The 13494-nt window shown below is 44.6% G+C and overlaps 1 protein-coding gene across 9 annotated transcripts in view; it reads left to right on the forward strand.

Moving 5' to 3' along the window:
- The window catches only part of wscd2 (WSC domain containing 2), a 75745-nt gene that overhangs the window by 39923 nt on the left and 22328 nt on the right, over positions 1 to 13494 (forward strand). For all 9 annotated transcript variants that reach the window (XM_014161198.2, XM_045703164.1, XM_045703161.1 and 6 more), the window contains one exon: positions 9502 to 9616. In XM_014161198.2, coding sequence (XP_014016673.1) covers positions 9502 to 9616 — 115 coding nt within the window. The remainder of the gene's footprint in view (positions 1 to 9501; positions 9617 to 13494) is intronic.

Genomic DNA, 13494 nt, shown 5'->3' on the forward strand with positions numbered 1-13494 from the left:
ACCCAGATCATATCGGACTGCTTTTCTCTACCACATCTCCGGATTCCTACCGCAAGCTCTGAACCTTTTCAACTGGATCATTGCAGCTAGCTAGCTGCTATCCGAGTGGCTACTCCTGTCTAATGTCTCTGTCCCGACGCAAGCACCAGTTAGCCTGGAGCTAGCCTCGAACTAGGCCCATCTCCCGGCTAGCTGAAGAGATCCATCAAGCAATCCCTGGGCTTCAATTACCTCTTTTGCCAATTGTCCTGACCCTTTGCTGCCGACATGGAGCTCTGCCGATCCATCACGTCTGGTCTACCGACGTAACCGTCCGAGGGGGTTTCTGCCCTGAAGCAAGCACCAGTTAGCCTGGAGCTAGCCTGGAGCTAGGCCCTTCTCCCGGCTAGACTGAAGAAATCCATCAGATAATTACTGGGCTTCAATACCTCTTCTGCAAATTGGCCTGGACCCTTTGCTGCCGACATGGAGCCCCGCCGATCCATTACGACTGGTCTGCCGACATAACCGTCCGAGGGGGTTTCAACAGGCTCTCCCATTGCGACGTCCCCCTGAGGCCCATCTGCTAGCCTGCTGCTATCCCCGGCCTGCTAGCTCTCTGAATTGCCGTGCCTCCAGCTCGCCTAGCTACTCACTGGACCCTATGATCACTCGGCTACACATTCCTCTCCCTAATGTCAATATGCCTTGCCTAGTAATTTTTGTCTTCTTTCACTGTAGAGCCTCCAGCCCAGCTCAGTATGCCTTAGCTAGCCCTTATGTTCCACCCCCACATATGTGGTGACCGCACCTGGCTTAAATGGTGCCTCTAGAGACAAAACCTCTCTCATCACACTCAATGCCTAGGCTTACCTCCACTGTACTCACATCCCCTTGTTTGTACATTATGCCTTGAATCTATTCTTCCGCGCCCATAAACCTGCTCCTTTTACTCTCTGTCCCGAACACACTAGACGACCAGTTCTTTTAGCCTTTAACCGTACTCTTATCCTACTCCTCCTTTGCTCCTCTGGTGATGTAGAGATTAACCCAGGCCCTGCAGCCCCCAGCATCACTCCCATTCCCCAGGCGCTCTCATTTGTTGACTTCTGTAACCGTAAAAGCATTGGTTTCATGCATGTTAACATTAGAAGCCTCCTCCCTAAGTTTGTTTTATTCACTGATTTAGCACACTCCACTCTGAATCCTGGCTTAGGAAATTTCCATCCCTAACTATAACTTTTTCCGACAAGGTAGAACTGCCAAAGGGGGCGGAGTTGCAATCTACTGCAGAGATAGCCTGTAGAGTTTGGTCATACTATCCAGGTCTGCGCCCAAACAATTCTTGCTTGTACTTTTAAAAATCCACCTTTCCAGAAACAAGTCTCTCACCGTTGCCGCTTGTTATAGACCCCCCTCGGCCCCCGGTTGTGCCCTGGACACCATATGTGAATTGATCGCCCCCCATCTATCTTCAGAGCTCGTAATGTTAGGTGACCTAAACTGGGATATGCTTAACACCCCGGCCGTGCTACAATCTAAGCTGGATGCACTCAATCTCACACAAATCATCAAGGAACCTACCAGGTACAACCCTAAATACGTAACCATGGGTACCCTCTTAGATATCATCCTGACCAACCTGCCCTCTAAATACACATCTGTTTCAACCAGGATCTCAGCGATCACTGCCTCATTGCCTGCATGCGTACTGGGTCCGCGGTCAAACGACCACCCCTCATCACTGTCAAACGCTCCCTAAAACACTTCAGCGAGCAGGCCTTTCCACTCGACCTGGCCCGGGTATCCTGGAAGGATATTGACCTCATCCCGTCAGTAGAGGATGCCTGGATGCTCTTCAAAAGGGCTTTCCTCTCCATCTTAAATAAGCATGCCCATTCAAAAAAATGTAGAACTAAGAACAGATATAGCCCTTGGTTCACCCCAGACTTGACTGCCCTTGACCAGCACAAAAACATTCTGTGGCATTCTGCATTAGCATCGAATAGCCCCCACGATATGCAACTTTTCAGGGAAGTCAGGAACCAATATACTCAGTCAGTTAGGAAAGCTAAGGCTAGCTTTTTCAAACAGAAGTTTTCTTCCTGTAGCACTAATTCCAAAAAGTTTTGGGACACTGTAAAGTCCATGGAGAATAAGAGCATAGGAAACACAGTCACTACCGATAAATCTACGATAATCGATCATTTCAATAAGCATTTTTCCACGGCTGGCCATGCTTTCCATCTGGCTACCGCTACCCCGGCCAACATCTCAGCACCCCCTGCAACAACTTGCCCCCCCCCCCCCCTCCCCCTGATGTTCTGAAAGGACGGCAAAATCTGGATCCCTACAAATCAGCTGGGCTAGACAATCTGGACCCTCTCTTTCTAAAATTTTCCACCGAAATTGTTGCAACCCCTATTACTAGCCTATTCAACTTCTCTTTCGTATCATCTGAGATCTCTAAAGATTGGAAAGCTGCCGCGGTCATCCCCCTCTTCAAAGGGGGAGACAATCTAGACCCAAACTGTTATAGACCTATATCCATCCTGCCCTGCCTTTCTAAAATCTTCTAAAGCCAAGTTTATAAACAGATCACCAACCATTTCGAATCCCACAGTACCTTCTCCACTATGCAATCTGTTTTCCGAGCTGGTCATGGGTGCACCTCAGCCACGCTCAAGGTCCTAAACGATATCATAACCGCCATTGATAAAAGACAGTACTGTGCAGCCGTCTTCATTGACCTGGCCAAGGCTTTCAACACTGCATTCTTATCGGCAGACTCAATAGCCTTGGCTTCTCAAATGACTGCCTCGCCTGGTTCACCAACTACTTCTCAGATAGAGTTCAGTGTGTCAAATCGGAGGGCCTGTTATCAGACCAAAGAGCTCTCCAAGGATGTCAGGGACAAGATTGTAGACCTACACAAGGCTGGAATGGGCTACAAGACCATCGCCAAGCAGCTTGGTGAGAAGGTGACAACATTTGGTGCGATTATTCGCAAATGGAAGAAACACAAAAGAACTGTCAATATCCCTCGGCCTGTGGCTCCATGCAAGATCTCACCTCGTGGGGTTGCAATGATCATGAGAATGGTGAGGAATCAGCCCAGAACTACACGGGAGGATTTTGTCAATGATCTCAAGGCAGCTGGGACCATAGTCACCAAGAAAACAATTGGTAACACACTACGCCGTCAAAGACTGAAATCCTGCAGCACCCGCAAGGCCCCCCTGCTCAAGAATACATATACATGCCCGTCTGAAGTTTGCCAAAGAACATCTGAATGATTCAGAGGACAACTGGTGAAAGTGTTGTGGTCAGATGAGACCAAAATGGAGCTCTTTGGCATCAACTCAACTCGCCGTGTTTGGAGGAGGAGGAATGCTGCCTATGACCCCAAGAACACCATCTCCACCGTCAAACATGGAGGTGGAAACATTATGCTTTGGGGGTGTTTTTCTGCTAAGGGGACAGGACAACTTCACCGCATCAAAGGGACGATGGACGGGGCCATGTACCATCAAATCTTGGGTGAGAACATCCTTCCCTCAGCCAGGGCATTGAAAATGGGTCGTGGATGGGTATTCCAGCATGACAATGACCCAAAACACACGGCCAAGGCAACAAAGGAGTGGCTCAAGAAGAAGCACATTAAGGTCCTGGAGTGGCCTAGCCAGTCTCCAGACCTTAATCCCATAGAAAATCTGTGGAGGGAGCTGAAGGTTCGAGTTGCCAAACGTCAGCCTCGAAACCTTAATGACTTGGAGAAGATCTGCAAGGAGGAGTGGGACAAAATCCCTCCTGAGATGTGTGCAAACCTGTTGGCCAACTACAAGAAATGTCTGACCTCTGTGATTGCCAACAAGGGTTTTGCTACCAAGTACTAAGTCATGTTTTGCAGAGGGGTCAAATACTTATTTCCCTCATTAAAATGCAAATCAATGTATAACATTTTTGACATGCATTTTTCTGGATTTTTTGTTGTTATTCTGTCTCTCACTGTTCAAATAAACCTACCATAAAAATTATAGACTGATCATTTCTTTGTAAGTGGGCAAACGTAGAAAATCAGCAGAGGATCAAATACTTTTTTCCACCACTGTACTACCCACCACTGCGACCTGTAAACTCTCGTTGGCTGGCCCTCACTACATATCCGTCGCCAAACCCACTGGCTCCTGGTCATCTATAAGTCTAGGTAAAGCCCCGCCTTATCTCAGCTCACTGGTCACCATAGCAACTCCTACCCGTAGCATGCGCTCCAGCAGGTATATTGCACTGGTGATCCCCAAAGCCAACCTATGCTTTGGCCACCTTTCCTTCCAGTTCTCTGCTACCAATGACTGGAACGACTTGCAAAAATCTCTGAAGCTGAAGTCTTATATCTCCCTCTCTAACTTTAATCATCTGCTGTCTGAGCAGCTTACCGATCACTGTATCTGTACACAGGCAATCTGTAAATAGCATACCCGACTACTTCATCCCCATATTATTACTTACCCTCTTGCTCTTTTGCACCCCGGTATCTCTACTTGCACATTATCATCTGCACTTCTATCACTCCAGTATTAATGCTAAATTGCAATTATTTTCACCTCTAAGGCGTATTTATTGCCTACCTCCCTACTCTTCTACATTTGCACACACTGTACATAGATTTTTCTATTTTTCTTTTCTTTTGTGTTATTGACTGTACGTTTGTTTATGTGTAACTCTGTGTTGTTGTTTTGGTCGCACTGCTTTGCTTTATCTTGGCCAGGTCGCAGTTGTAAATGAGAACTTGTTCTCAACTGACCTACCTGGTTAAATAAAGGTGAAATAAAAATAAAATAAATAAAAATAGTCTAAAGAAGGCCAGTTTTATTGCTTCTTACATCAGAACAACAGTTTTCATCTGTGCTAACATAATTGCGAAAGGGTTTTCTAATGATCAATTAGCCTTTTAAAATGATCAACTTCGATTAGCTAACACAACGTGCCATTGGAACACAGGAGTGATGGTTGCTGATAATGGGCCTCTGAATGCCTATGTAGATGTTCCATAATGCCTATGTAGATGTTTCCAGCTACAGTAGTCATTTACAACATTAACAATATCTACACTGTATTTCTGATCAATTTGAAGTTATTTTAATGGACAAAAGATTTGCTTTTCTTTCAAAGACAAGGAAATTTCTAAGTGACCCCAAACTTTTGAATATTAGTGTAGGTAAGGGTAAAGTGACTATCCATAGATAATAAACAGCGAGTAGCAGCAGTGTAAAAACAATGTTGTTGAACGCTGTCAATGAACAGCAAGTGTTCCTTTTGTGCAAGTTTTTGGAGGTATGATATTTATGCCTTTGTAACTTTCTAACTCATTATTCACGATTCATTCATGATTATCCGTAATTATGGCAGCATCCACAGTAATGTAAACGTTTTCCGAAACATATTCTATTTTGATTTACTATAAAGGGGACTCCAAAATGACATAATATTTATCACTCATTTCTATTGGGCACAACATAATCCGAAACACAACCAAAACAAATTCCAAGTTTGTAGAGTCACAAGCTTGATGTAGTCATTGCGTGCTAGGAATATGGGACCAAATACTAAACTTTTGACTACTTTAATACACTGTTAGTGAATTTGTCCAAATACTTATGACACATTCAAATGGAGGGACTAGATACATAAAGTGCTTTAATTTCTAAACGGTAAAGCAGATATGAACTGTATGAAAATGCTTTCAAATTAAAGGTGACCTTTTGTACTGTTGCATTATATGAAACATTTTCTCATATGCAAAATGCTGGAGTATAGAGACAAATTAAAATGTTTAACTTCGCTGTCCAAATAAATACATAGGGGAGTGTATCTCTGCTTCCCTGAACAACTGGCTTCTGAGCTGATTATTTCATTTCATAAACTAAGCACAAAAAAGGAAGGCGGAAGGTCAGCCCCATTGAAGCGCAGTTCAGTTGAGCTAAATCACCGCTTCCCTTTGTCCTAAAGCAGATTAGTGATCATGCTCAGTCCGCTCCGTTACCATGTCTGGGAGGAAGATTACTGCCCAGGACCTACAGAGCACCACATGCTGCCGCTCAACCGCCTTTTATATCATTACAATTACGGTAATGTGGTGGGTTAGGATGTGCATTGTGCAACCCCCCCCCCCCCCAACATGCTACCTCACAGAAAATGGCTCCGACAGATATGGCAGCTCTGCTTCTAGCTCCTAAGCAACTTTGCAGTATTTAGTTTTTTTGTGTGTTATTTCTTACATTATTAACCCAGATTTTTTTGTGTTATTACATACAGCCGGAAAGAATTTTGGATATCAGAGCGGCGGTAACTCACCAGTAATACGACTTTCCCGAGTTGGAGAATCCTTTGTTCGTACCCCCCCAGAACAATTGAACTTATTCCAGAGGCTGCTCCAAAACATCGCTGGCAGAGAAGAGGTATTCGGAGTGGACTTCTAGTCTGACTCAGGATACGTGAACACCATCTACCGCTTCCAAGTATATCACTCGCTAATGTTCAGTCTATGGATAATAAAGTAGATGAGCTCAGGGCGAGGATCTCCTTCCAGAAAGACATCAGGGATTGTGTCATACTCTGTTTCACAGAAACATGGTTCTCTCGGGATATACTGTCCCCGTCGATACAGCCAGCTGGGTTCTCAGTACATCGCGCAGACAGGAATAAAGAACACTCCGGGGAGATAAAAGGCGGGGTGTATGTTTCATGCTTAACTACTCATGGTGTGATTGTGATCACATACAGAAACTCAAGTCCTTTTGTTCACCCAACCTATAATAGTCACAGACGTGAATATTCCCCCTCAAGCCGATACCACGCCGGCCCTCAAAGAACTACACTGGACTTTATGCAAACTGGAAACCACATATCCTGAGGCTGTATTTATTGTAGCTGTGGATTTTAACAAAGCATATTTGAAGAAAACGCTACTGAAGTTCTACCAACACATTGACTGTAGTACTTGCTTTGGAAAAACATTGGACCACTGCTACTCAACTTTTCGAAATGCCTACAAGGCCTTCCCCCGCCCTCCCTTTGGCAAATCTGTTCATGACTCCATTTTTCTCCTCCCTTCCTATAGGCAGAAACTAAAACAGAAGTATCGGTACGAAGGTCTATTCAACACTGGTCTGACCAATCGGAATCCATGCTTCAAGATTGTTTTGATCATGCAGACTGGAATATGTTCCGGGTAGCCTCTGAGAATAACATCAACAAATACACGGATATGGTGACTGAGTTCATCAGGAAGTGTAAAGGAGATGTTGTACACACTGTAACTATTAAAACCTATCCAAACCAGAATCCGTCGATAGATGGCAGCATTTGCGCAAAACTGAATGCGCGAACCACCGCATTTAAATAAAGGTTAAATAAAAATGTTTTAAATGTTTTTTAACCATTGTGACTGGGAATATGGCCGAATACAAACAGTGTAGTTATTCACTGCGTAAGGCAATCAAACAGGCAAAACATCAGTACAGAGACAAAGTGGAGTCGCAATTCAACGGCTCAGATATGAGACATATGTGGCAGGGTCTACAGACAAACGCGGACAACAAAGGGAAAACCAACCACGCCGAGGACACCGATGTGTCCGGACAAGCTAAACACCTTCTTCTATCACTTCTACCTTACCCTACACCCACTTCACTTTGCTTACCGCCCGGGTCTGAACCCCGCCCTGTGAAACTGGGTCCTGGACTTCCTGAGGGGCCGCACCCAGGTGGTGAAGGTAGGAAACAACACCTCCACTTCACTGATCCTCAACACAGGGGCCCCACAAGGGCATGTGCTCAGCACCCTCCTGTATTCCCTGTTCACCCATGACTGCGTGGCCATGCATGCCTCCAATTCAATCATCAAGTTTGCAGACGACACTACAGTGGTAGGCTTGATTACCAACAACAACGAGACAGCCTACAGGGAGGAGGTGAGGGGCCTAGAAGTGTAGTGCCAGGAAAATACCCTCTCACTCAACGTCAACAAAACAAAGGAGCTGAACGTGGACTTCAGGAAACAGCAGAGTGAGCACACCCCTATCCATATTGACTGGAAAAGGTGAAGGAGAAGGTGGAAAGCTTCAAGTTCCTCGGCGTACACATCACTGACGATCTGAAAGAGTCCCGTCCCCCCCCCACAGACAGAGTGGTGAAGAAGACGCAACAGCTCCTCTACATTTCTTCAACCTCTGGAGTCTGAAGAAATGTGTCTTAGCCCCTAAAACCCTCACAAACTTTTACAGATGCACAATTGAGAGCATCCTGTTGGGCTGTATTACTGCCTGGTATGGCAACTGTACCAAGGCAGAGCTCTCCAGAGGGTGGTGTGTTCTGCCCAACGCATCACCGGGGGAAAACTACCTGCCCTCCAGGACACCTACAGCATCCGATGTCACAGGAAGGCCAAAAAGATCAAGGACATCAACCACCCGAGCCATGGCCTGTTCACCCAGCTATCATCCAGAACACGAAGTCAATACAGGTGCATCAAACCTGGGACCGAGAGACTGAAAAACAGCTTCCATCTCAAGCCCATCAGATTGTTAAATAGCCATCACTAGCCGGCTACCACCCGGTTATTTAACCTTGCAACTTAGAGGCTGCTGCTCTATATACATAGACTTGGAATCACTAGTCACTTTAATAATGTTGACATACTGCTTTACTCATCTCATATGTATATTCTGTATTCTATTCTACTGTATTTCAGTCATTGCCACTCCGACATTGCTCGATCTAATATATATATATTTTTTAATTCCATTCTTTTACTTTTCGATTTGTGTGTATTGTTGTGAATTGTTAGATACTACTGCACTGTTGGATCTCGGAATGCAAGCATTTCCCTACACCCGCAATAACATGCTAAATTTGTGTATGTGGCCAATGAAATTGTATTGAGCAGGAAGGAAGGGTGAGGATCAGCCAGTCCCATTGCAGAAGGACTTACCAGAATTTCCTCCCTCCCCCCTCCTTACCTCCTCCCTATCTACTCACTTTGAATAAGTCAGGAAGTGCTTTGAGTGTCGTTGCAGTAATAGGCCACTAGAAGGGGTTGTGTGTCTATATAAATAAATAAATAAATAAATATGCCCGTCTGCTGTTGATTCCTTGAGCAGCAACGTTGCCCTCAATATGTCTGCATTGAACGGAGCAGATGGATGATGATGTTGGATTTGACTTTAAAGTTCTTTTACTAATATACAGAATGTCTCAACAGAATTTTTTTATACATTTTTTTTCTGTTAAATCTACAATTTACCATGACTATTGATAAGCAATTACCATTGAAAATGTACTATTGTAAATGTGCATGTTTTACTCACATAAGTTATGGAATAACTTGTTAAATTACAATTTTCTTTATGTTCTACCCAAAACTGTATTATTGCCTCTCCCCCTTATCTCCCATAATATTGCTCTGCTTAAATTGTGCATTTTTTATTTGTTATGAGAAATGTTTTGTTCTTCTCTCTTAAAGCGAATTACATCGGCTGCTATATAGACAACACGGCGAAAAGAGCACTCAGGGGAGTGTCCTTTTTTGACTACAAGAAAATGACGGTGTTCCGTTGCCAGGACAACTGTGCTGAAAGGTAGGCCTGGGAATATAAAAAGTCACAAACACAGGATGGGAGTGAGGAATAAAGGTTGTATACCAGAGTGTAGATGAACATGGGCCTTGTGCCAGCTGTCATACATAGTCTCACACCATCTCCCTCTCTCTCTCCTTCACATTAGCTCCATAGCTCTCGATATCTGTACTGTCCATACCTTTTCCACATTATTTCTCTCTTTCTTTTTTCTCTCTTGCTCTCTTTCCCTCGCTCTCTTTCTCTCTCTGTCTCTTTCCCTTGCTCTCTTTCTCTCTCTCTTTCACTCTCTCTCGCTCACTGTATCTCTTTCTCTCTCTCTCTCTCTCTTTCTGTCTCTCTCTTTGCCTGCCTCTTTCCTCCTCATACCATATTTTCTTCACATCATCTGTTTTTCCAGTTTCCCCTTGCCCCCTCCTCTCCCTCTCGCACCCTATGGATGGCTCAGGCCAATGGCTCAGCCCAACACTCACCACTGACTCACAGGAGAGGAGAGAAAGAGAGGAGGCGATATACTGTATATATATAAACAGTATATAAAGAGAGGAGAAGATATATATACGAGAGAGAGAGAGAGAGTGAGAAGTGCAGTAGAGAGCACATTTTCATCTTTCTCCTCTGCTCCTCTCTCTCTCTCTCTGTCCACACCCGTCCCAGAGCAGGCTGCTGATATATACTGCTCCAAAAAATAAAGGGAACACATAAACACAACACATCCTAGATCTGAATGAAAGAAATAATCTTATTAAATACTTTTTTCTTTACATAGTTGAATGTGCTGACAACAAAATCACACAAAAATAATCAATGGAAATCCAATTTATCAACCCATGGAGGTCTGGATTTGGAGTCACACTCAAAATTAAAGTGGAAAACCACACTACAGGCTGATCCAACTTTGATGTAATGTCATTAAAACAAGTCAAAATGAGGCTCAGTAGTGTGTGTGGCCTCCACGTGCCTGTATGACCTCCCTACAATACCTGGGCATGCTCCTGATGAGGTGGCGGATGGTCTCCTGAGGGATCTCCTCCCAGACCTGGACTAAAGCATCCGCCAACTCCTGGACAGTCTGTGGTGCAACGTGGCGTTGGTGGATGGAGCGAGACATGATGTCCCAGATGTGCTCAATTGGATTCAGGTCTGGGGAACGGGCGGGCCAGTCCATAGCATCAATGCCTTCCTCTTGCAGGAACTGCTGACACACTCCAGCCACATGAGGTCTAGCATTGTCTTGCATTAGGAGGAACCCAGGGCCAACCGCACCAGCATATGGTCTCACAAGGGGTCTGAGGATCTCATCTCGGTACCTAATGGCAGTCAGGCTACCTCTGGCGAGCACATGGAGGGCTGTGCGGCCCCCCAAAGAAATGCCACCCCACACCATGACTGACCCACCGCCAAACCGGTCATGCTGGAGGATGTTGCAGGCAGCAGAACGTTCTCCACGGCGTCTCCAGACTCTGTCACGTCTGTCACGTGCTCAGTGTGAACCTGCTTTCATCTGTGAAGAGCACAGGGCACCAGTGGCGAATTTGCCAATCTTGATGTTCTCTGGCAAATGCCAAACGTCCTGCACGGTGTTGGGCTGTAAGCACAACCCCCACCTGTGGATGTCGGGCCCTCATACCACCCTCATGGAGTCTGTTTCTGACCGTTTGAGCAGACACATGCACATTTGTGGCCTGCTGGAGGTCATTTTGCGGGGCTCTGGCAGTGCTTCTCCTGCTCCTCCTTGCACAAAGACGGAGGTAGCGGTCCTGCTGCTGGGTTGTTGCCCTCCTACGGCCTCCTCCACGTCTCCTGATGTACTGGCCTGTCTCCTGGTAGCGCCTCCATGCTCTGAACACTACGCTGACAGACACAGCAAACCTTCTTGCCACAGCTCGCATTGATGTGCCATCCTGGATGAGCTGCACTACCTGAGCCACTTGTGTGGGTTGTAGACTCCGTCTCATGCTACCACTAGAGTGAAAGCACCGGCAGCATTGAAAAGTGACCAAAACATCAGCCAGGAAGCATAGGAACTGAGAAGTGGTCTGTGGTCCCCACCTGCAGAACCACTCCTTTATTGGGGGTGTCTTGCTAATTGCCTATAATTTCCACCTGTTGTCTATTCCATTTGCACAACAGCATGTGACATTTATTGTCAATCAGTGTTGCTTCCTAAGTGGACAGTTTGATTTCACAGAAGTGTGATTGACTTGGAGTTACATTGTGTTGTTTAAGTGTTCCCTTTATTTTTTTGAGCAGTGTACAATGCCTTCAGGAAGTATCCACACCCCCTCAGGAGGTATCCACACCCCTTCAGGAAGTATCCACACCCCTTGACTTTTTCCACATTTTGTTGTGTTACAGCCTGAATTATTTATGGATTAAATTAAGATTTTGTGTCACTGGCCTACACACAATACCTCATGATGTCAAAGTGGAATTATCTTTTTAGAAATGTTTAATTAAAAATGGAATGCTGAAATGTCTTTAGTCAATAACTATTTAACCCCTTTGCTATGGCAAGCCAAAATAAGTTCAGCAGTAAGAATTTGCTTAACAATTTTTTTTACATTTTAGTCATTTAGTTGACGTTCTTATCCAGAGCGACTTACAGTAGTCAGTGCATACATTTTCGTACTGGTCCCCCTTGGGAATCAAACCCACAACCCTTGCGTTGCCTGCGCCATGCTCTACCAACTGATAATAAGCTGGATTGACTCACTCTTTGTGCAATAATAGTATTTAGCATTATTTTTTAATATCTACCTCATCTCTGTACCCCACACATACAATTATCTGTAAGGTCCCTCAGTCGAGCAGTGAATTTCAACCACATATTCAACCAAAAAGATCAGGGACGTTTTACAATGCCTCGCGAAGAAGGGCACCTATTGGTAGATGGGTAAAAAAAGACATTGAATTTCCGTTTGATCATGGTGAAGTTATTAATTACACTTTTTATGGTGTCTCAATACACCCAGTCACTACAAAGATACAGGCGTCCTTCCTAACTCAGAGGAAGGAAGCCGCTCGGGGATTTCATCATGAGGCCAATGGTGACTTTAAAACAATTACAGAGTTTAATGGCTGTGATAGGAGAAAACTGAGGATGGATCAACAACATTGTAGTTACTCAACAATACTAACCTAAATTATACAGTGAAAAGAAGGAAGCCTGTACAGAATAAAAATATTTGAAAATATGCATCCTGTTTGCAATAAGGCACTAAAGTAAAACTGCAAAAAATGTGGCAAAGAAATTAACTTTATGTCCTGAATACAAAGCATTATGTTTGGAGCAAATCCAACACAACACAACACATCACTGAGTACCACTCTTCATATTTTCAAGCATGGTGTTGACTGTGTCATGTTCTGTATTTAATTTTCAATAAATTAGCTAACATTTCTAAAAACATGCTTTCTCTTTGTCATTATGGGGTATTGTGTGTATATTTCATCCAATATATTTCATCCATTTTGAATTCAGGTTGTAACACATCAACATGTGGAATAAGTCAAGGGGTATGAGTAGTTTCTGAAGGCACTGTACAGACATCAATGAAGCAGAGAAGTGCACCATTGTGACTAGCTAGCTAGGGCTTTCCTTGATTGGCAGTCTGTGTGATTTCTTCAAGGTAAAGGATGTGTTATGCTGGCAATCTATTGGCACTATAAAGGCCTCTCAGAAGTCAAGTGTGCATCCCTCATGTGCCACTGTCAGGTTACTGTTCCCCAGGGAGTGTACAGGCCTTGTGTGTTTGATGGATAGAGCCTTCCAGTATACTGTACTGTGCATGGACTCATAATCAGCGTCACCCTAAAAAAAGCTCTGGTGTCTTGGTGCAGTATTAATGCATGCACTCTCTCTCTGATACTGACCTTGT

Source organism: Salmo salar, chromosome ssa20 (assembly GCF_905237065.1).
Source record: "Salmo salar chromosome ssa20, Ssal_v3.1, whole genome shotgun sequence".
Taxonomy (NCBI): domain Eukaryota; kingdom Metazoa; phylum Chordata; class Actinopteri; order Salmoniformes; family Salmonidae; genus Salmo; species Salmo salar.